This window comes from Pteropus vampyrus, unplaced genomic scaffold (assembly GCF_000151845.1).
Source record: "Pteropus vampyrus isolate Shadow unplaced genomic scaffold, Pvam_2.0 Scaffold273, whole genome shotgun sequence".
Classification (NCBI taxonomy): domain Eukaryota; kingdom Metazoa; phylum Chordata; class Mammalia; order Chiroptera; family Pteropodidae; genus Pteropus; species Pteropus vampyrus.
Genome location: NW_011889054.1, coordinates 331,902 through 355,488, shown reverse-complemented (window position 1 = coordinate 355,488; position 23,587 = coordinate 331,902). Strand labels below are relative to the sequence as shown.

The 23,587-nt window shown below is 31.4% G+C and overlaps 1 protein-coding gene and 1 pseudogene across 1 annotated transcript in view; one reads left to right on the top strand and one right to left on the bottom strand.

Annotated features, from left to right (window-relative positions):
• VPS13A (vacuolar protein sorting 13 homolog A) overlaps nt 1–23,587 on the bottom strand; it is a 190,048-nt gene that overhangs the window by 162,947 nt on the left and 3,514 nt on the right. The window contains exons 3-6 of the mRNA XM_011375502.2: nt 14,297–14,340; nt 12,366–12,408; nt 8,462–8,557; nt 8,208–8,309 (exon numbers count right to left, since the gene is read on the bottom strand). Of these exons, the coding sequence (XP_011373804.1) occupies nt 8,208–8,309; nt 8,462–8,557; nt 12,366–12,408; nt 14,297–14,340 (285 nt within the window). The remainder of the gene's footprint in view (nt 1–8,207; nt 8,310–8,461; nt 8,558–12,365; nt 12,409–14,296; nt 14,341–23,587) is intronic.
• Nucleotides 22,819–22,932, top strand: LOC111729661 (annotated as a pseudogene).

Below are 23,587 nucleotides of genomic sequence, written 5' to 3'. Positions count from 1 at the left end.
GAACTCAAAGAGAGACCCACATAAATACACATTATAATCAAATGTTCAAAAGCCAGAAACAAAGAATATTGAAAGGAGTGAAAGAGAAGCTCATCACATAAAAGGGATCCTTAATAAGATTATGAGCAGATTTCTCAATCAGAAATGTTTCTTCAATCAGAAACATTGAAGACCGAAAGACAATGGGTAAAAATATTCAGTGATAAAAGAAAAATAACTTTTAATCAAGAATTCTATACCAGAAAAACGGTCCTTCAAAGTAAGAGTGAAATAAAGACATTCCAATAAAAACAAAAGCTGAGACAGTTCGTTACCTCTAGATCTGCCCAACAACAAATGATCAAGGGAGTCCTACAGGATGAAATACGAAGACAATACCGAGTAACTAGAAGCCGTATGAAAAATGAATATCCCAACAAAAGATAATACCTAGGCAACTGTAAGAGCTATTATTATTATAACAATGGTTTGTAACTCCAAGTTGTTTTCTACATAATTTAAAAGACTAATGTATTTTAAAAAATTATTAATTTGTTTTTAGCAACACAATATATAAAGATGTAATTCTATAAAATCAGCGCCCAAAAGAGGTGTGGGCAGAGATGCAAAGCAGCAGGGTTTTTGTATATTATTGAAGTTAAGCTGGTAAAACTTCAAATTAGAGTGTTATAACTTTAGGATGTTAAATATAAAACCCCACCCCAAAAAACACCCTCCAGAATATACATAAAAGGAAATGAGAAAGGAATTTAAACATTTCACTGTAAAAATTAATGCAAAAAAAGACAGTAATGCAGTAAATGAGGGACAAAAAAGGTATAAAACATATGGAAAACAAATAGCAAAATGACAGAAGAAAGTCTCTTCTATTGGTAATTATTTGAAATCTAATTGATTTAAACACTCCAGTCAAGAGAGAGAGATTGATGGAATAGATAAAAACACATGATCCAATTTCATGCTGTCTGTAAGAGGCTCACTTTAGATCCAAAGACACAGATTGAAAGTGAAAGTATGGAAAAAGATATTACATGCAAATAGTAACCAAAAGACATCAAGGGTAGTTATAGTATAATCAGGAAAGATAAACTATAAATCAAAGAAAGTAACAAGAAACAAAAAAGGACATTATACATTAATAAAATGTTCAAAACAGCAATAAGATATAATAATTATAAACAATTATGCACCTAATGACAAACCAGAAAAATATGTAAAGCAAAAATGACAGAATTGAAGGGAAAAATAGCTCTATAATACTTGGAGACACCAATAGCCCACTCTCAATAGTGGATAAAACAACCAGGCAGAAGATAAGGAAATAGAGGACTTAACACCATAAGTCGACTGGAGGTAATACACATATACAGCATACTCTGCCCAACAATAACAAGATAACACATTCTTAAGTGCACATGGGATATCTTCCAAGATATACCACAGGTTAGGACACAAATTAAATTAATATACTGATATCATGCAAAGTATCTTTTCTGGTCGCAATAAGATTAAGTTAGAAATCAACAAAAGTAAAACTAGAAAATTCACGAATTTGTGGAAATTAAACAAAATACTCTGAAACCAACAATGGATCAAAGAAAAAATCATAAGGGAAATTGGAAAATACTTAGAAATTAATACAAACAAAAACACAACATACCAAAACTTATGAGACACAGCAAAAGTATTAAGGGAGAAATTTATAGCAACAAAAAATAAGAAAGCTCTTGAAACAACCTTTCCAATTTAAACAACTAGAAAAAGAAGAACTAAACTCAACGCTAGCAGAAGAAATGAAATGAAGATTACAGCAGAGATAAACCAAATAAAAAATAGAAAACCAGAAGAGAAAATCAATGAAACCAAAAGCTGGTTTTCTGAAAAGGTCAACAAAATTGAAAAATAGCTAGATGGACTAAGAAAAAAGAGATAAGACTGAAGTCACAAATGAGAATGGGAACATTACTACTGATTCTACAGAAATAAAAATTATAAGATAGTACTATGAAGAACTAGACTCTAACAAATTTGAATAACCAGATGAAATGAACAAATTCCTAGAAAAACAGAAACTTCCAAGACAAAAACATAAAGAAAAAGAAAATCCGAATAGACATATTACTAGTAGGGAGATCGAATCAGTAATCAAAAATCTCTCAACAAAAGGAAGCCCTGATCTGATGGCTTCACTGGTGAATTCTATCAAACATTTAAAAGAGAACACCAATCCTCTTCAAACTCTTTTAAAAAACTGAAAAGAAGGGAATATTTCCAAACTGTCTATGAGGTCAGCATTAATCTGATACAAAAGCAAGATAAAGATACCACAAAAAGAAAAAACTGCAGAACAACATCCCCAGTGAGCACTGATGTGAAAATCCACAATAATATATTAAACAAAAATTAAAAGCCCATTAGAAGGATTACACACCATGACATGATAACTCAATACAATTCATTCCTGGAATGGAAGGATGGCTCAATATGTAAAAATCAATCTAATATACCACATTTACAGAATAAAGTGGAAAAAAATCACATGATCACCTCAAATAGTGAAGAAAAAGCATTTGACAAATTTCAATACCCTTTCACAATAAAAATACTCAACAAACTAGACATAGAAGGAAACTACCCTAATATAACAAGGTCACATGTGAAAAACCCAGAGCAAACATCACACTCAATTGTGAAAGACTGAAAGCTTTGCCTCTAAGATCAGGAAAAAGATAAGAATGTCCACTTTTACCACTTCTATTCAACATAGTATTGGAAATCTCAGCTACAGCAATCAGACAAAAAAGAAAGAAAGAAAGAAAGAAAGAAAGTGGGCAGAGATGCAAAGCAGCAGGGTTTTTGTATATTATTGAAGTTAAGCTGGTAAAACTTCAAATTAGAGTGTTATAACTTTAGGATGTTAAATATAAAACCCCACCCCAAAAAACACCCTCCAGAATATACATAAAAGGAAATGAGAAAGGAATTTAAACATTTCACTGTAAAAATTAACACAAAAAAAGACAGTAATGCAGTAAATGAGGGACAAAAAAGGTATAAAACATATGGAAAACAAATAGCGAAATGACAGAAGAAAGTCTCTTCTATTGGTAATTATTTGAAATCTAATTGATTTAAACACTCCAGTCAAGAGAGAGAGATTGATGGAATAGATAAAAACACATGATCCAATTTCATGCTGTCTGTAAGAGGCTCACTTTAGATCCAAAGACACAGATTGAAAGTGAAAGTATGGAAAAAGATATTACATGCAAATAGTAACCAAAAGACATCAAGGGTAGTTATAGTATAATCAGGAAAGATAAACTATAAATCAAAGAAAGTAACAAGAAACAAAAAAGGACATTATACATTAATAAAATGTTCAAAACAGCAATAAGATATAATAATTATAAACAATTATGCACCTAATGACAAACCAGAAAAATATGTAAAGCAAAAATGACAGAATTGAAGGGAAAAATAGCTCTATAATACTTGGAGACACCAATAGCCCACTCTCAATAGTGGATAAAACAACCAGGCAGAAGATAAGGAAATAGAGGACTTAACACCATAAGTCGACTGGAGGTAATACACATATACAGCATACTCTGCCCAACAATAACAAGATAACACATTCTTAAGTGCACATGGGATATCTTCCAAGATATACCACAGGTTAGGACACAAATTAAATTAATATACTGATATCATGCAAAGTATCTTTTCTGGTCGCAATAAGATTAAGTTAGAAATCAACAAAAGTAAAACTAGAAAATTCACGAATTTGTGGAAATTAAACAAAATACTCTGAAACCAACAATGGATCAAAGAAAAAATCATAAGGGAAATTGGAAAATACTTAGAAATTAATACAAACAAAAACACAACATACCAAAACTTATGAGACACAGCAAAAGTATTAAGGGAGAAATTTATAGCAACAAAAAATAAGAAAGCTCTTGAAACAACCTTTCCAATTTAAACAACTAGAAAAAGAAGAACTAAACTCAACGCTAGCAGAAGAAATGAAATGAAGATTACAGCAGAGATAAACCAAATAAAAAATAGAAAACCAGAAGAGAAAATCAATGAAACCAAAAGCTGGTTTTCTGAAAAGGTCAACAAAATTGAAAAATAGCTAGATGGACTAAGAAAAAAGAGATAAGACTGAAGTCACAAATGAGAATGGGAACATTACTACTGATTCTACAGAAATAAAAATTATAAGATAGTACTATGAAGAACTAGACTCTAACAAATTTGAATAACCAGATGAAATGAACAAATTCCTAGAAAAACAGAAACTTCCAAGACAAAAACATAAAGAAAAAGAAAATCCGAATAGACATATTACTAGTAGGGAGATCGAATCAGTAATCAAAAATCTCTCAACAAAAGGAAGCCCTGATCTGATGGCTTCACTGGTGAATTCTATCAAACATTTAAAAGAGAACACCAATCCTCTTCAAACTCTTTTAAAAAACTGAAAAGAAGGGAATATTTCCAAACTGTCTATGAGGTCAGCATTAATCTGATACAAAAGCAAGATAAAAATACCACAAAAAGAAAAAACTGCAGAACAACATCCCCAGTGAGCACTGATGTGAAAATCCACAATAATATATTAACAAACAAAAATTAAAAGCCCATTAGAAGGATTACACACCATGACATGATAACTCAATACAATTCATTCCTGGAATGGAAGGATGGCTCAATATGTAAAAATCAATCTAATATACCACATTTACAGAATAAAGTGGAAAAAAATCACATGATCACCTCAAATAGTGAAGAAAAAGCATTTGACAAATTTCAATACCCTTTCACAATAAAAATACTCAACAAACTAGACATAGAAGGAAACTACCCTAATATAACAAGGTCACATGTGAAAAACCCAGAGCAAACATCACACTCAATTGTGAAAGACTGAAAGCTTTGCCTCTAAGATCAGGAAAAAGATAAGAATGTCCACTTTTACCACTTCTACTCAACAAAGTACTGGAAGTTCTAGCTAGAGTAATTAGTAAGAAAAATAATAAAAGGCATCCAAATTGGAAAGGAAAAAACAAAATTATCTCTGTTCACAGACATGACCACATGTACATATATATACATATATATTTAGTATATATGTATATTTATATATATACATGTATATATGTGTATGTATGTGTACGTATGTGTACGTATGTGTATATATATGTGTGTGTGTAAATATACACACGCACACACACACACACACACACACACCTGTATATTCCACAAACTATTAGAACTAATAAACTTAGCAAAGTAGCAGGGTACAAAGTCAATGCACCCATAGACACACCAAAAAAAAAAAAAAAAAATCAGTGGCATATCTATTTTCAAACAATGGACAATCTAAAAGGAAATTATAAAAACAATTCCCTTTACAACAGAAACAAAAAGAATAAAATGCTTAAGAAATAACATAACCAAGGAGGAAAAAAGACATACAATAAAAATCGCAAAACCTTGCTAAAAGAAATTTGAAAAGACATAAATGGAAACACATCCCATGTCCATAGACTGCAAAATTTAATATTGTTAACATGTCAATAGTGCCTAAAGCAGTCCATAGATTCAAAGCAATTCCTATCAAAATACCAATGGCATTTTTGCAGAGATAAAAAATCCATCCTGAAATTCATATGGAATCTCAAGAGACTCCCAAATAATCAGAAGAATCTTGAAAAAGAATAAGCTGGAAAAATCATACTTCCTGATTGTAAAACTGAGGACAAAGCTATAGTAACCAAAAGAATGTGATACCGGCATAAAGACAAACATATATAGGCCAATGGAATAGAATAGAGAGCTGAAAAATAAATCCTCACATAAAGTCAAATGATTTTTAAAAAGGGTGCCAAAACTATTCAGTGGGAAAGAACAGTATTTTTAACAAATGATAGAAAAACTAAATATCTGGATATCCACATGCAAGAGAATGAAGGTGAACTCTTATCTAACGACACAGACAAAAATTAACTTAAATGGATCAAAGATTTAATTAATACCTAAAACTATAAAACTCTTACAAGAAAACATAGGGCAAAAGCTGCATGACATTGAACTTTGCAATTATTTTTTATATATAATACCAAAGGCATAGGCAGCAAAAGTAGACAAATTGAACATGAAAATTTTAAAATCTTGTGCATTATAGAATACTATTAACCGAGTAAAGATGCTACCAACAAAAATGGGAGAAAATTTGCAAATCATATATCTAAAAAGGGATTAACATCCAGAATATATAAAGAACTCCGATGCACCCCCACCTCCCATAAATGATTAAACAGATGGGCAGAAGACTTAAAATAGACATTTCTCCCAAGATATAGCCAATAAGCACATAAAAAAGATACTGAAATACTAATCTTTAGGGAAATGCAAATCAAAACTACATGAGCTACCACTTCATCCCCATTAAGATGCTATTATAAAAACAGAAAGAAAGAAAGAAAGAAAGAAAGAAAGAAAGAAAGAAAGAAAGAAAGAAAGAAAGAAAGAAAAGAAAGAAAGAAAGAGAAAGAGAGAGAGAAAGAGAGAAAGAGAGAAAGAGAGAAAGAGAGAGAGAGAGAGAGAGAGAGAGAGAGAGAGAGGGAGAAAGGAAAGGAAAGGAAAGAGTGAGCGAGAGAGAGAAAAAAATGATAAATGCTGGCAAGGCTGTGAAGGAACTAGAACCCTTGTACACTGTTGGTGGGAATATAAAATGGTACCAGTCCCTGTGGAAGACAGTATGGTGACTCCACAAAGATTAAAATACAGACTTAGCATGTGATCCAGCAATTCCATTTCTGGGGATATACACAAAAAGACTGAAAGCAATGTCTCAAAGGGATAGTTGTATACCCATGTTCAAAGCAGCATTATTCACAATAGCTAAAGTGTAGAAGCAACCCCAATGTCCACTGATAGATGAATAGATAAACAAAATGTGGTATATACATAAAATGGAATGTAATTCAGCCTTAAAAAAGAAATCTTGACATATGCTACAATATAGATGAACCTTGAAAACATGATGCTAAGTGAAATAAGCCAGTCAGAAAAAGACAAATACTGTATGATTCCACTTAAAGTACTTAGACTTTTAGTCAAAATCGTAAGACAGAAAGTAGAATTGTGGTTGCCAGGAACTGGGGGTGAGGGGACACAAACGGGTGGGGTTGTTTTTTAAGAGGTGTAAAGTTTCGATTTTATAAGATGAAGAGATATGGATATGGATGGTGGTGATGATTACACAATCTTATAAATGTATCTAATACCACTAAACCATACATGTAAAAATGGTTAAGATGATAAATTTTATGTTATGTATATGCCACTACAAAATACTTTTTAAAAAGGAGTAAGGGTAGGGATGAATGACTACACAGGATATGAAAGAACTGTGACAGAAGAAAAACCAATTGCAAGCTGTGTTGCAAGGAACTGCATTAAATCTCTTCTAATTTTTTTACCTGTTTGTCAACAGGAAAAATGTTTATTATTGGGTTTTATTTTTTAGTTTTAAAAAATTAATGTATGGCAAGGATAGCGAAATCAGTATATGCTATTTTTCTTCTAAGATGCTTAACTAGTAAATGCAGAGGGAAAGATAAACACATGACTAGGTTAGAAGATAATTTTTATGTTTGAAGATAAGCAAGGCTACAGTATATTTAAAAGAAGAAAGACTAGAGAGGAAAGTTAAGAGTCTGAGTATAACAAGTAGCTGGGGGCATGGCAGCACAAGTGGAAAGGAATTAGATATCCGCAGGACATCTCTTCCATGGACAGAAGGTGTTGAAGTAATTTGAATGGGAAAGAAGTGAAGCCAGATGCTAAACAGATTTGTGAAAATGTAAACATATCAAAGACCTAAGTATATCCAAAAGTGAGGAATATAACAATAAAAAAGAAAAGGCTAGAAAGGTAAGAAAATATACTTGATAAAATTCATCACTACATTTAAAAACATACCCTTACAAGCTGGGTATGTTATTCGCCCTAAGGTAAATTTCTGTAAGATAAAATTTCTGTAAACATGAAAAAATACACACATTAAAATGCTCCATGTAATAAGATTCTCTCATATTTATTTTTTCAGTAATTTCAGCACTTCCAGAGAAAAATATTCAAATGTAATCAGTATTTAGGTGTTTCCTCTATTTCTTATTTGTTTCCTTTACCTTGATCAGCTACTTTTTGTTTTGCTTCTTCTATTCTTTTTAGTTCCTGTCGCTTTGCTTCCAAGAGTTGCTTTTCTTCTTTTAAAGGATCATATTTTATTACTACAGAAATCATTAAAAAAAAGAATCTTAATTAAATTTAAATACAAAAATATCTCAAGTTCTCCCCAAAGTATTTTGAACAAATATGATTATAAAATATAAAGATTTTTCATGCACAAAAAAGAGCAACATTTGATTGACATTTGACTTACTAGAAGAAGGCACTATGAGTAAGTAAATATCTTCCAAGACAGCAACGACTGGTTGAGAATAAAGGTTTTTCCATGGAATTTTAAGATTAAGATTACCTACATTTAAAAAAAGACAAAAAAATGTTATTCGTTTACTTATATCTGCTGTTAGCCTATTTTCTGTCAGGCATTAGAAGAGATAAAGTGGTCTTTAACATTACAAGCTCAGTAGCCTTCTGGAAAGCTATTTTACTATTAACAACAACAAACCTTTGTGAAAACTTGAAATTATCTGTATTAGTATGGCTGGAAAATCTACTAAATGATATCCTAAATATTCACAAGTTTCTTTTTATGGTAATCTGTACCACAAATATACTCACATTCCTCTTCCATTAATCAACAATCCTTAATATTTTAATCTTGAATCTCCCCACTTTACTCTAAATCTCTATGAAGTATTTTCCTTCTACTTTAAAAAGATTATATAATTTATGTATGTGCGCATTTTTCATATAGAGGTTATATATACAGTCACGAGCAGCTTAATGACAGGAATACGTTCTGAGAAAATGCATCTTTAGGTGGTTTCATTATTGTGGAAACATCACAGAGTGAACTTACACAAACTTAGATGGTATAGTCTACTATGCACCTATGCTACATAGTATAGCCTACTGTTCCTAGGCTACAAACCTGTACAGCATGTACAAAATATCATGAAATTAAATCAAGCACAAGAGAAAATAAGGCAATCAGAAGACATGGTAAGCACTAGATGTATGCAACTGCTGCTGGTATAACATGGCATACAAATTTATAGTAAACTTTTTTTAATGAAGTTGAATGATTATTAAACTGTTTTCCTGCAAGGCTGTTGCCTCCCTACATAACAGCACCAGCAAAAGCAGTCTATTACAAAATTAAGACAGAATTATTCATCATCTGACACTGTAACAACAAAAACTTTTCTCCACTGCCAGTTATTTCTAATGGAAAGATCATTAAGTATTTTGTTCCAAATCCAGACGGATGTAAGCAAGTTACAATATTTTATAAGGCTAAAGATAACAATGTTATCTTTGAATTACATAATTTCTATAACTAGATTTTACAACAAATAATTTCAGAATTCTGAATATTATAACTATAGCCTAGCCTAAAACCCTGGGATGCTGTGAAAGATGCATGTTGTTTTTCTCTGCAATCATTAGAAAGTTAAGGGGCATTTTCTTCCACTAGCACTGTAGTTTCTTTTTCCATTGGTATTGCTAGAAGTTGCTATTTTAAATCTTCCATACACCACTAATTTAAGACAGTGATACTACATTAAGATGCTTCATACTACTTTAGCAGGGGTTCCATTTCCACTCAAAAGATTTTATGTATTTCTCATATGCTTCTTCACTCATTAGTTCACCTAGTTCTGAAGGGTTAGTCAGTATCATCTTGATCTGTCAACCATCTTCATATCAAGATTTGTTGTCAAGTTCTGGATTTTCTGCAAGAGCTAAATTAATTTGTTGCTTCTCCTCACAGAAATAGTTGCCATAATTGGAGAAGGGAAAGATTATTAAATATACTCTTATTACATTGACTGGTTAGTAACTTGGAAAGGAAAAAAAAAATTCAGATCTATCTCATTCCATAACCCATCTTTAAAAGAAAACCCAATTGAGAAAGATTTCATCACACAAAGTCAATCCAGAGAAAAACAAATAAATTATGTGATTTCTAAAAAAGAGATAACTTTCTAAGTTTTGAAATCAGAGAATTCAAATTTCTGTACAGTCCAAAATGTAACCTAAATGAAATAAACAGATTGGAAAAATAATTGTGACCAATTTGACAGTTAATTTATATATGTATCAAGCAGAGTGCTATAAACATATACATACATAAATAATCCAAAAAAGTAAATGAACAAAAAGACAGAACAGTGACAAAACAGCATTAAGCAATCAAAGAAACATATAAAATTAATGATATTGCATTTTCACAGTTAATCTTTAATTTTAACCAAATTTTTTCTTTCATTATAAGGTGTAAGACATCTTATAGAAAACTTGGAAAATTCAGAAAAATACAAATGAAGGTAATTCCAAAAATCTTCCACATGAAGACAACTACTTTTAAAATATGTATATATGAGAATTTATATTCGATATATGTGTAATTCTGCATTCTAAATGAAGAAAACTTTGAAAGATCAGTAAGATTAACAATACCTAATAATAGAAAGGAAATAATATGTTGTTATAAAACTGGTTGTACTAAAGCACCACTAATTTGGAAATATGTACTTCTGTCATTCGACAAATTATGGTCCAACTATATGCTAGGTATTGTGCTAGATGGTGTGGATACAGTAAAAATTAAATCCACTTCTTCTCAAGAAACTTATTGTCTAGTAGAAGAAAAAATAATATTAAAGAATGACAAGTGCTATGATAGAAGTATGCAAACATCACATTAAATAAGTCTCAAAATTATCTTGTGTATTAAGTATTTAGTGCAGTGTATGTTCCATTATCTTAATTATCACTAAAAATTATTACAATTTTTAAAAATGGTTAGGCAAGAAAATAAAAGGAAGAAAAGAAGGCGGGCTCTAAATGAAATCAGTTCTATCTACTCTTATACATTTTTTTTTTTACTTTTCTTGAATTGACATTAAATTTATGAACACTGAAATACAATGATAATAGTTGTAAAATTCAATAACTTTTGGAAAAATTTAAAAAGCTACATGAAAATGTTTACTGTAATATTGTTGTACCTGTGGAAATACAGGATTACCCTACAATATTCAAATATGTATTTACTAGATTATTACACTATCCTAAGAAATAAATGAGATCATACCAACATGGATTATGAGAAATCTTTATTAAATGTTAACTGAAAAAAATATGAAATCATACATATACCAGGATTATAAGTATTTAAAATGTACACATGTAAAAAATCATATAAAAATGCAAAAAGAAACATGTTAGGTGGAAAAGTAACGGGTGACATGTTTTCTCTTATTTATACTAAACTGTCTTTAAATTGAAGGGAGAAGAGAGAGAACCTGAGTCTCAGCATTGTTAAGATGATGAAAACTTTCTTGGGCAAATGGTCTATTGACAACCATAAATGCACAAAATTATGGAGACATTAATCATGTAACGTACATAAACCTTCAGAATATCCTGTTCCACAAGTGACACCAATATGTTGCAATAACATTGTATAAGTCATACTATACAAACTATGTAACAAAGTATATCTATATAATTCCGAGTCTCAAAGGGGCTATCATCTTGAACAACATTTAAAGCAATAAAATTTACACAGTAATTTAAACAATAAATTTAAAACAGTAGCCAACATAATTTAAGAAATCAAACATACATGTTTTTATTAAACATGTTAAAACATCATATTCCAATTAGTTTTTGCTCAATGTACTTAAAATGTAAACTATGAACACCGGGAAAAGATACCAAACAACTAGCACAATATTTTCTGAAAACATAGTAAAAACTTCCAGAGCAGAAACTCGGTTTTGGACAGATCCTGAGCCACACTGTCTGGATGGTCCAGACTCCACTCCTTACACATCTATGATCAATTGGAATACAGCAATAATAATTACCAGAAATCTAAGAAACTGAGCTGGTTATGCTCTCTATTAGATTTAACACTTTGGCTCTCGACTCATTTTTAACACCTAATATAATATATAATTTCATAGGTTTTGGACGAGCAATATATGAACCACATGATTTAAGTTACATAATTAAGCTTTACCTATACGAAAATACATTATCAATTAATGCTCAGAAACATTAAAAATATCACGTTATAGAGGTACTAGGCATATTATTCTGGTTGTATTTCTTGCAAGGAGAATATTCAAATAATAAACATAGCTTACCTATATGACCAACTTTAATTTTAAATGGTACATCCAGTTGACTCTACAGAAAATATATACATGTAAAATATTAGTACACACACAGTTCAGAAAATCTGATGACTACTTTTTCCTTCTTAGACTTATTTAAAGGGTTTAAGTTAACTTATACCTTCTCTTTACCTTCAGCAGTTATTAAAACTTATACATAACTGGATTACTGTTCTCAAAACCATAAAATTCAGGGAGACTGATCTGTTTAAAATAGGGGAAAGGTTTTACAGTAATACTGACCTAGGTTACCCATACCAGAATCACTACCTGTTTTACATTTTGGGTGGGAAAAAGTGGGAAATTCCATTGTCAGCCCGTGCTTGTAGAGAGATTAAAATTCCATTTTGAAAAAAATATCAAACAAATTTCTCCCCATTCATTGTGGAAAAGGACAACCTTTGCAATAAGTGGTGCTGGGAAAACTAGATATCCAACTTGTAAAAGAATGAAGATGAACCCTTACTTTACACAAAATACAAAAATTAACTCAAAATAGAGAAAAGACCTAAACATAAAAACTAAAACTATAAAACCGTTAGAAAGAAACATAAGGTAAAATTTGGCAATGATCTCTTGGATATCACATCAAACGCAGAGGCAACAAAAGAAAAACCAAATGAATTTAATCTCATCAAAAATTTTTGTGCACCTAAGGACATGAAACATAAGGCAACCCATGGAATGGGGAGATGTATCTGCAAATCATATATCTGACAAGGATAAATATCCAGAATATAAAAACTTGACCAAAAAAACCCAGTTAAAATATCGACAATGATTTTAATAGTCATTTTTCCATAAAACATATACAAACAGCCAATAAACACATGAAAAGATGACCAACCTGACTAGTCATTAAAGAAATGCTAAGAAAACCAAAATGAGATGTCATTTTACACTCAGTAGGATGGCTATTACAAAAAAAAAACAAAAAATAAATTTTGTCAAGGATGTGGAGAAATTGAAACCCTCAGGCCTTGCTAGTGGGAATATAAAATGATTCAACTACTATGGAAAACCGTGGTGATTCCTGAAACGGCTAAACATAAAATTACCATGTAGTCCAGCAATTGAACTCCTAGGTATTTACTCACATGCATTAAAAGCAGGGACTCAAACAGATATATGTGATATGTATGCCAACATCGATAGTAGCATTACTCATAAGAGCCAAGAGGTAGAAACATCCAAGTGTCTATCACGGATGAATAGATAAACAACAGATATACATATAGAATATTATTCAGCCATAAAAAGAAAAGATGTTCTGATATATACTCTGGCATGAATGAGCCTTGAAGGAATTATACTAAGTGAAACAAGCCATACAGAAAATTACAAAATAGCATGATTCCATTTATATGAGGTGCCTGGAAATTCCCAGAGACAGAAAATAGATTAGAGGTTAGCAGGGTCTACTGGGAGAGGGAATGTAAAGTTGTTTCTTATGGTTACAGGGAGTAATGACAAAGTTTTGGAAATAGATACTGGTTGTGGTTGGACAACACTGTCAATGTTATTAATGGCACTCAATTTTACAGTAAAAAATGGTTAAAATGGTATTAAAAAACTTGGAAGATGATTGGGGAAGTAAGTTAACCATTTAAAATAAAACCATATAGAAACTAATATAATATTCATGTCAACTATACTTGAATAAGTTTTTTTAAAAATAAAACCATATAGGAAGAAAATTAGAAATATTTTTAAATGGGGAAAATTATACTGTCGAGTTGTGCTTTTAAGGAAATTGAAAGTGCATTTTGCACTATTTACATTTTACAAAACTTATTTTCAAATTATTTTCTCAAACTTAAATGATTTAAGGTAACAAAGTAAATCATTAAAGAGTCTATGTAGATAAATCCACTAACGAATTTCTTATAGACAAAACCTACCAGGGCATTCTCTTTAATTTCAAGATTCTTCAGGGCCACAGCTCCTAAAAAAGATTATTTAAAAATTAAATTGAAATATTCAAACATTTTGCATTTTAAAAAGTTAGGTATACTTCATTCCCAAATGGTCATATTAAGGAAAAATACTTTAAAATAATGTACATAACAGAGAGAATCTAACTATAGTCTTATTAGCTCACCTTCATTCTTCAACTTAGTCTAATATTGTATGTTTGACCAAAACATCATTTATTGTAGGTTATGACCTCTGCAGTTGTAGCTCAAAGTTTATACATTTTAATCAGAATTATACCAAGAATATGAATCGAGCAAGGTACCATAATATAAGAATATACAAAAAAATGAATTGTATTTAAATATACTTCAAATGAACATCTGGAAAGAAATTTTTTAAATCCAAACTCAGCAAGCTCAAAAATACATAAACATAAACTTCCCAAACTGAAATGCAAAGAGAAAAATAAAATGCAACAGAATGTCTAAGAACTGTAAGACAATTGTAGAAGCTGTAAAATATGCATAATTGCAATACCAGAAACAAAAAAGGAGAAAAAAAATTAGAGTAATAACAGCTAAGAAATTTCCAAAATCAATGACAAAGACACCAAACCACAGATCCAGGAAGCTCAGAGAACACCAACCAGAAAAATACCCCCAAAATTCTACAGCTAGGTATATCATAAGCAAACTGAAGAAAATCAAAGACTAAGAAAAACCTTGAATATAATCCAGAAATTCTACTTCTAGGTATATATTCAAAGGAAAATGGTATATCAAAAAGATACCTGCACTCCCATGTTTATTGCAGCATTTTTCACGATAGCCAAGGTAAGGAAACAACCTAAGTGTACACAAACGGATGAATGGATAAAGAATGTATGATACACACACACACACACAATGGAATATTACTCAGCTGTGAGAAAGAAGTAAATACTGCCATTGACAACAACATGGTTGGACTTTTGAGGGCATACTTAGTAAGATAAGCCAGACACAAAAAGACAAATATTGAAAAAAAGCCAGGCTCATTGAAGCAGAGAGTAGGATGGTAGTTAACAGGGACTGGGGTGTGATGGAACTGGGGAGTTGTTGTTAAAGTATACATACATACTCGCAACTAGAAGATGAGTAAGTTCTGCAGCTCTAATGCACATCATAGTGATTACAGTCAACAATATTGTATTAAACACCTCAAAATCTCAGAGAGACTAGATCTTAAATGTTCTCACCACAAAAAAGAATTCCATGGCGTGGAAAAGGTGTTAACTGAAGCTCCTGTAATAATCATACTGCAATATATAAATATATTAAATCAAAATGTTGCACACCTTAAACTTACACAATGTTAAATGTACGTAGATGAACAAAAATGAAAAATTTGTAAAGAAAGCAGAGAAACACACACATACATAATCCCAATAGAGATACAAAAAAAAAAAAAAAACCTGAATTGAAAAATTCACTAAAGTCAAAAGTAGACTCCAACAGACAAAAGAATGAATCAGCAAGCTTGAAGACAAGTTATTTGAAAATATAGAAGCAAAAATTTAAAAACAAAGAAAAGTGAACACAGCCTAAGGGACTCGTGGAACATTATCAAGTGTATGCATTAGAGAAGTCCAAAAGGAGGAAAAATAACGAGGCAGAGAACTTATTTGAAGCAATAACAGCCCAAAACTCCCAAATTTGAGGAAAAACATGGATACATGAATCCAAGAATCTCAACCAAGAAACATGATAATCAAAGACAAAGATTAAAGGCAGCAAGAAAAAAATGACTTGACATATATATATATAGGTTCCCCAATAAGATTACCAGATGTCTCAGCAGAAACCTGCAAGCCAGAAAACAGAGATGATATATTTAAAGTGCTAAAAGAAAAAAACTGTCAACTGAGAACATTATATCCAACAAAATATCATATCTACTTCAAAAATGAGAAAAAAATTAAGCTATTCTCATATAAAGAAGTCATATAAAATATAAATTTCTACAGTAAAGGTAAATACATGGGCAAATATAAAAAATAATTTTACTTTGGAATGCTTTATTCTTTTACAGGATTTAAAAGACAAAAGATTTTAAAAGTCTATTAATAGGTATGTAATATATAATAATATCATTTGTACATAACGAAGTTGGGGAGGTGAGCTAAAAACCTCCTTAGTATTTCTAGTTTCAGTGCACAGTTCTTCTGGTTCTCAGTCAATCGAGTTTAATGGTCTTTTTATTGTGGACTTAACATCCATCTAGAATGTTATTTACATTATATTTTGGCACTACAATTCTTTAAGTGCTCTTCAGCTTTTTTTAATGTTTGATATTAACAGTTCGTTTTATCAATACATTAAATGGGAGAGGGAGAAGTGAAGGAGAAATAAAGACTTTCTCAGACAAAAACTGGTGGAATTTATTGTCTGTAGGCCTCCCTTGCAAGAAGTGTTAAAAGTTTTCAAAGATAAGGAAAATGATACAAGTCAAAAACTCAGATCTAGCTACAAGAGCATTAAAGAAGGAATAAATGAAGGTAAAATTAAGCATTTTATTTTCCCTATCCTGAAGGATCTAAAGGAAAACTGTTTAAATAATATTGACAGTGCACTGAGTACAGCTTATAAATAAGCGAAATGAATGACAGCAATGTTATAAGGGGCAGAAAGGATGGAATGGAATGGAGGTTATAAGGTACTTCCACTAACTATGAAGCAGTATAGTGTTATTTGAAAGTGAACAGATTAAATGTATACTGCGATTCTAAGGCAACCATTAAAAATTTTTTAAATATAATTGATATGCTAAAAGAGGAAAAAATTAAATCATACAAAATCCTTAATTAAAACTAGAGAAGGCAGAAAAAGAGGGGAAGGTTTTAAAAAGTAAAGAAAGATATGCAATGAATAGAAAAGAGCTACAGATTTGATAGCTATAAATCCACTAACCCAACTACATCAATAATCACTTTAAATTAAGTGCCAATAGTCTGAATATACCAATTAAAGAAACAGACGTGAGAGTGGATAGAAAAAAAAAACAAAACCCAGCTATATGGTATCTACAAGAAACCCACTTTAAATACAAACACACAAATTAAAGCTAAAGGGATCTAATTGAAACAGAGTATCCAAACCAACAACAGCAGAAGACACATTCTTTTGTGCTCACATGGAACATTCACCTAGATAGACTACACACTGGGCCATAAAACATATCTTAACAAATCTAAAGGAACAGAAGTCATCCAAGTTTACTTTTAGACCACAACAGAATTAAACCAGACCGATAACAAAAAGAAAGCTGGAAAATCCCAAAACATTTGAAGATTAAATAAATACTAGTTTTAAATAACACATCAGTCAAAGACAACATCTTAAAAGTAATTTAAAGTATTTTGAATCAAATAAAAATACAATCAAAATTTATGACATGCAACAAAAACAGGGCTTAGAGGGAAATTTATATCACTAAATGCATATATTTGAAAAAAAGAAAGATTAAAATTAATAATTGAAGATGCCATCTTAAAATTCTAGGTAAAAAAAAAATAAAAATTAAATCTTAAGCAGAAGAAATAATAAGAATTGGAACGGAAATCACTGAAATTCAACACGGAAAATCAATAGAAAAAAATCAATTAAGCCAAAAGCTGTTTCTTCGAAAAGATCAATAAAATTGATAACTCTCTAACCAAGTCAGCTAAGGAAGAAAAGAAAAAGACATGAATTACTAATATCAGAAATGAAAGGAAGGACTATCACTATTGATCTCATGGACATTAAAAGAATAATAAAGGAATGTATAAATATACCCACAAATGTAACTTAGATGAAATGTACCAATTCCTTGAAAGATACATTTTACCAAAACTCACATAGAAAAAATAATCTAAATAAGCCTATATCTATTAATGAAATTGAATCAATAACAGTCTTTCAAAACTGAAAGCATAACGTCCAGATTAAACCCCAGAAGGTTTCAATGTTCTACCAAACATTTCAAGGGGAAAAAAATGATACTAATCCCTTACAATCTCTTCCAGAAAACAGAAGCAAAGGGAACACTTCCTAACCCATCTATGAGATCGGTATACCCTAATACCAAAACGAGATGAAGACATCACATAAAAGAAAAACTACAGACCAATCTCTCATGAACACAGATGCAAAAATCCTTGACAAAACATCAGCAAACTGAATCCAACAATGTATAAAAATAATTATATACCATGACCAAGTGGGATTTATTCTATGTGTGCAAGGCTCGTTCAACATTCAAAAATCAATGAATGTAATCCATTACATCAATGACTGAAAATCTTATGATCACATCAACAGATGCAGAAAAATCATTTTACAAAACCCAACACACAATCTTGAAAAAAAGAAAAAACTAAGTAAATTATAATCTATAAAAGAGGAAGACTATACAGGAATAGAATTATGTATAGTAGGAAAAAAAAAGTCAGAATATTGGACACCTCTGGGGATGGAGACAAGGAAACTTTTGGGTGTAATGGATATGTTCATTATCTTGATTGTGATGATAATTTCCCAGGTGCATACATATGTCAAGATCTATCAAACTGCAAACTTCAATGTACATTTACTATATGTTAATTTTAACTCAAAGCTGTTACTATAAAATTAATGATAGAATCTAGATTGTGGGTATGTAGTTCTGGGCTGTAAAATCTTATAACATTGCTATATGTTTGAACACTTTTCATAATAAAATGCTTTACAATTCTAAAGTTCTATGTAAGTATCTTAGAACGTAAAGGTAAAAATATTTAAAAAATTAGAAATGGTAATTATTATTAGACTATAACAATCATTTGTGTGGCTCCCTAGTATATTCCTATTATAGAATGACTCCTTAAAATCAGAAAATGAATCTTCATCTTCCTACAGAGCCCCTAGTATACTGGGTGTATATAGTAAATGGCCACTGAATATAAGCCTCTATTCTAAAGAGAAAACTGAAAGATTAACATTTCAAAAACAGAACGTGCAAATTAGTTTAAAAAAATAAATCTGAGCTTCTAATGTTACATGTCAGGCACTCCCTCTCCAAATTTATAAATCTGTTCAAATATTTTAATTTTGGAGAAAACCAGAGAAAAGAGAGAAAGAGGAAGACCATACAGTAGTCCCTCCTTAATCTAGGTTTTGCTTTTCTAGATTTCAGTTACCTGTGGTCCCTGTTATGAGCATCCAACTGCAGTCATAAAATACTAAATGGAAAATTTGAAAAATAATTCTTAAGTTTTAAATTGTGCACCATTCTGAGTAGCATAAAATCTCATGCAGTCCTGCTCCTGCCCAGGCTGTGAACCATCCCTTTGTCCAGCATAATCTACGTTGTTTGCTACCTGCCCTTTAGCACTTAGTAGCTGTCTAGGTTATCGGATAGTCTTGGGATCACAACGCTTGTTTAACCATTAAGGTATTTACTTAATAACAACTCCAAAGCACAATAGTAGTGTTGGCGGCAGTTCCACTATGCCAAAGAGAAGCCGTAAAGTGCTTCCTTTAAGTGAAAAAATATGTATGCATGTAATGTATAGGAAAAAACAGTGTGGGTGTGTGTCGGGCGGAGTGTAGTTGAGTACCAGTTTCAGACATCCACTGGGGGTCTTAGAACATTTACCTCATGGATAAGGAAAGACTACTGTAATAAGAGGAGGCTATAAAGCACAGGTACCTCTTGTACTACAAAGAACACAAGCCACCCCTTACTACTGCCCCTGCCAATGAATTTCTAATACTTCTTCACTAAAGAACTCTTCAAATCCACCTAGTTGTGCATCACAATCTCGTGTCATTTGTTTAAAAAAAAAAAAAAAAAGATTTTGGTGTCCTACTGCAGAAAAATGAATTATAATCTCTGGAAAGTGGTTCAAAAATTTGTATTTATAACAAGCACCTATGGCTGATGCTGATGCAGCCTAGTTCTTGAAGATGTGAAATCCTAGATTCTTTTCGGAAAGTTGGTAGATGACTCTCAGATGAATCTGTGAAGGGCTTATCACCTCCCTAAGTAGTTGATATGTGGAAGGGTGGAGATTTAGAAATGGCAGTGTATAAAAAGTATACTTTACCAACATTGAAATTTGCCAAGGGTTGAGATAAAGCTCAACTGCTCTTTCCACTCCCACAGAAGACATGCTTCCAGTGCTCAACCTACTTACTGTACAAGACCCAGTAGAGCAGTGTTGTTTTGCTAAATTATAATTAAATAGATTTTTGGAAACTTTTTTCAAAGAAACATCTCAGAAACAAATTTCAAATTTTAGCTTTGAAACCATCCATTTAACTCTTGAATATGAATTAATACTATTACTATGCTAATAGTGAAATTAGCCAATTACACAGAAGCCTAGCAAAAGCATACATTTAAAATTAATAGCTCCTTCTGATACTAGTAGGACCATAAAATACTAGGTTCGTAGTCTTTACATTTTTCCTATGCAGCATCTAATTTCTATTATTGAAATTTTCAAAGAACTCTTTTTAAAATCCAGTTTATAAAAAAAAGAAAGTTGGTTTTTAAATTCTTGAGAATTTTTTTAAATTTTCAGCTATTATTTAAAATTTCATTTATCAAAATACAAACAATTTCAATATTTAAAACACAGATTGTTATTTTAAAATCTGATAAACACCAAAGTTAGAGGGATTACACTACCTGATTTAAAGACTTACTATAAAGCTACAATTATCGAGATCACTGAAACAGACTACAATCCAAAAATAAACCCGCACAATGTAGCCTGATTTTTTACAAAAATGCAAAGATATTCAATGGAGAAAGGATATTCTCTTCAGCAAATGGAGCTAGAACAACTGTAGACATTTGCATCCACATGCAAACAAAGAACCTCAACCTTCAACCTATAAACACACCTCATACAAAAATTTATCAGAAATATAAATATAAAATATAAAATTATAAAACTTCTAAAGAAATCTGTGACTTTGGGTTAAGCAAAGACTTCGTAGCTACAACACAAAGCATGACTCAAAGAATTTTTGACGAGTAGTACTTGATCAAAATGCAAAACTTTTGCTTTGTAAAGACAAGCTTAGAAAGGGGGGGGGTAGAAAATATTTTTAAATCACATATATCTGACAAAGGACTTGTATCCATAATATTTAAAGAAGTGTCAATACTGGACATTGAGAAAACAAACACTTAGGAAAAGAGTTTGACAGTTCTTTAAAAAGTCAGTTACTACATGACTAAGCAACTCCACTTACAAGTATGTATAAGAGAATTTAAAACATGCCACAAAACACTTGTACACGAAGGTTCATAGCAGCATTACTCATAAAAGCCAAAAAGTCAGAATAACTTAAATGTCAACCAGCTGATGAAAAGATAAAATGTGATGTATCCATACAATGGAACATTATTCAATCATAAAGAGAAATGAATATTGATACATGCTACAACTTGGATAAACCTTGACAATATAATGCTAAATGAAAGAAGCCAGAAATAAAAGACCATATATATTGTAAGATTCCATATAAATGAAACGTCCAGAACTAGAGAATCTATAGAGACAAAAAGCAGATCAGTGGTTGCCAGAAGTGGGGTGAAGGGGGGCTGAGAGGAAATTTGGAGTGACTGCTAATGGGTATGAGGTTAATTTTGGGAGCGAACATGTTCTGGAATTAGTGGTGACAGCTGCACAATTTTGTGACTATACTAAAACACACTGAATTGTACATTTTAAAGGGGTGAATTTAATGATATGAATTAAATCTCGATAGAAAAAAATTTTAAATGAGCTACAGATTTAACAGGTACTTCAACAATATAGAAAAGGCAAAATTTAAAAAAACAAGAAGCTCAACATCTTTAATCACTAAAGAAATGCAAATTAAAATCACAATGCTTTATCACTATATACCTATTAAATTCGGTAAAAAAAAAGTTTTTTAAATGACAATACTACAGGACAGCTTAGGTTCAGAGCAACTAAGCACTCAAACAACACTAATGAGACTGTGAAACAGGTACAGCCACTTTGAAAAGCAGTTCCACTGTTTCGCATAAATTATTCACTAACCATATCACCTAGAAATCCCACTCTTAGGTATTTACCCGAGAGAAATAAAAAATTATGTTCACTCAAAAACCACTACATGAATATTACAGCAGCTCTTCATAATCGCCCAAAACTGAAACGTCCCTCCACCCGTGAACAGATTAACATTTACAGTACATTCATACAATAAAATATTACTAAAAATGTGTAAGAATGCAACACGTGGTGACTTTTAAATTCATTTTATATAAGAAGTGAAAGGAGTGAAATTAAGTAAAAAAAGATAAACCCCAAAAGCTACATTTCCAGGAAGGTGAGGGTTGGGTGGGATAGACTTCAAAGGGGCAGCAGAGAAAATTTGGGGTTCTTGTTGGAACTTTTCTATAATCATGACTGTGATGGTGGATATAGGCCTCTTTGCATTCATAAAGACAGAACTATACTGTCTACTGCCATGCCACCCTGAACACAACGGATCCTGTCTGATCTCAGAAGCTAAGCAGGGCCTGGTTAGTACTTGGCTGGGAGACCACCTAGGAAAACCGGGTGCTGTAGGCGTGTTAAAAAATAAATAAATAAATAAAAATAAAAGAACTATACTTCACAAGAGTGAATTTCACTGTACATAAATATTAAGTAAATCCTTTGAAAATCACCTCCACTCTGTATGTAGAAACAACCTCCCACTGTAGATCAAAGCACACCACAAAATGTTCTCAAGACTTCCTTCTGAGTAGGTAGAGACAAGTTTTATTATTTCCACTTTGTAAATAAGAAGCAGCACAGTTAAACAATACGCAAATTTCTGGTACCAATCAGAGATGCTGAGCTAGCACTTTATGTCCCTAGCTCTTGTAGTCCTGCTCTCAATTGTGGTACTAGGTACCAATAGTAGTAAAAAGACGTCTACTTTATCAAACTAAATTACCTATTTACACTACCTCATAAAAGAGAAAAATTAAGATAAACAAGTATTTTAGAAGAAGGCTGAAAGCATGTGCGTATTCAAGATTTTTTTAAATATACCATTCACACAAAAAAAAATTAACCCTAACTTTGGCCTGGGAAATTCATTCTATAAAGAAAAAATCTAATTTCTATGGGTATTTAAAATTTAAAAAAAAAAAAAGGTATAATACAAAAGTAGATGGAAGCATTAAAAATAAGGCTCTGAATAAGGTAGAGCACCAGAGTAAACGGAAACAAAGTATAA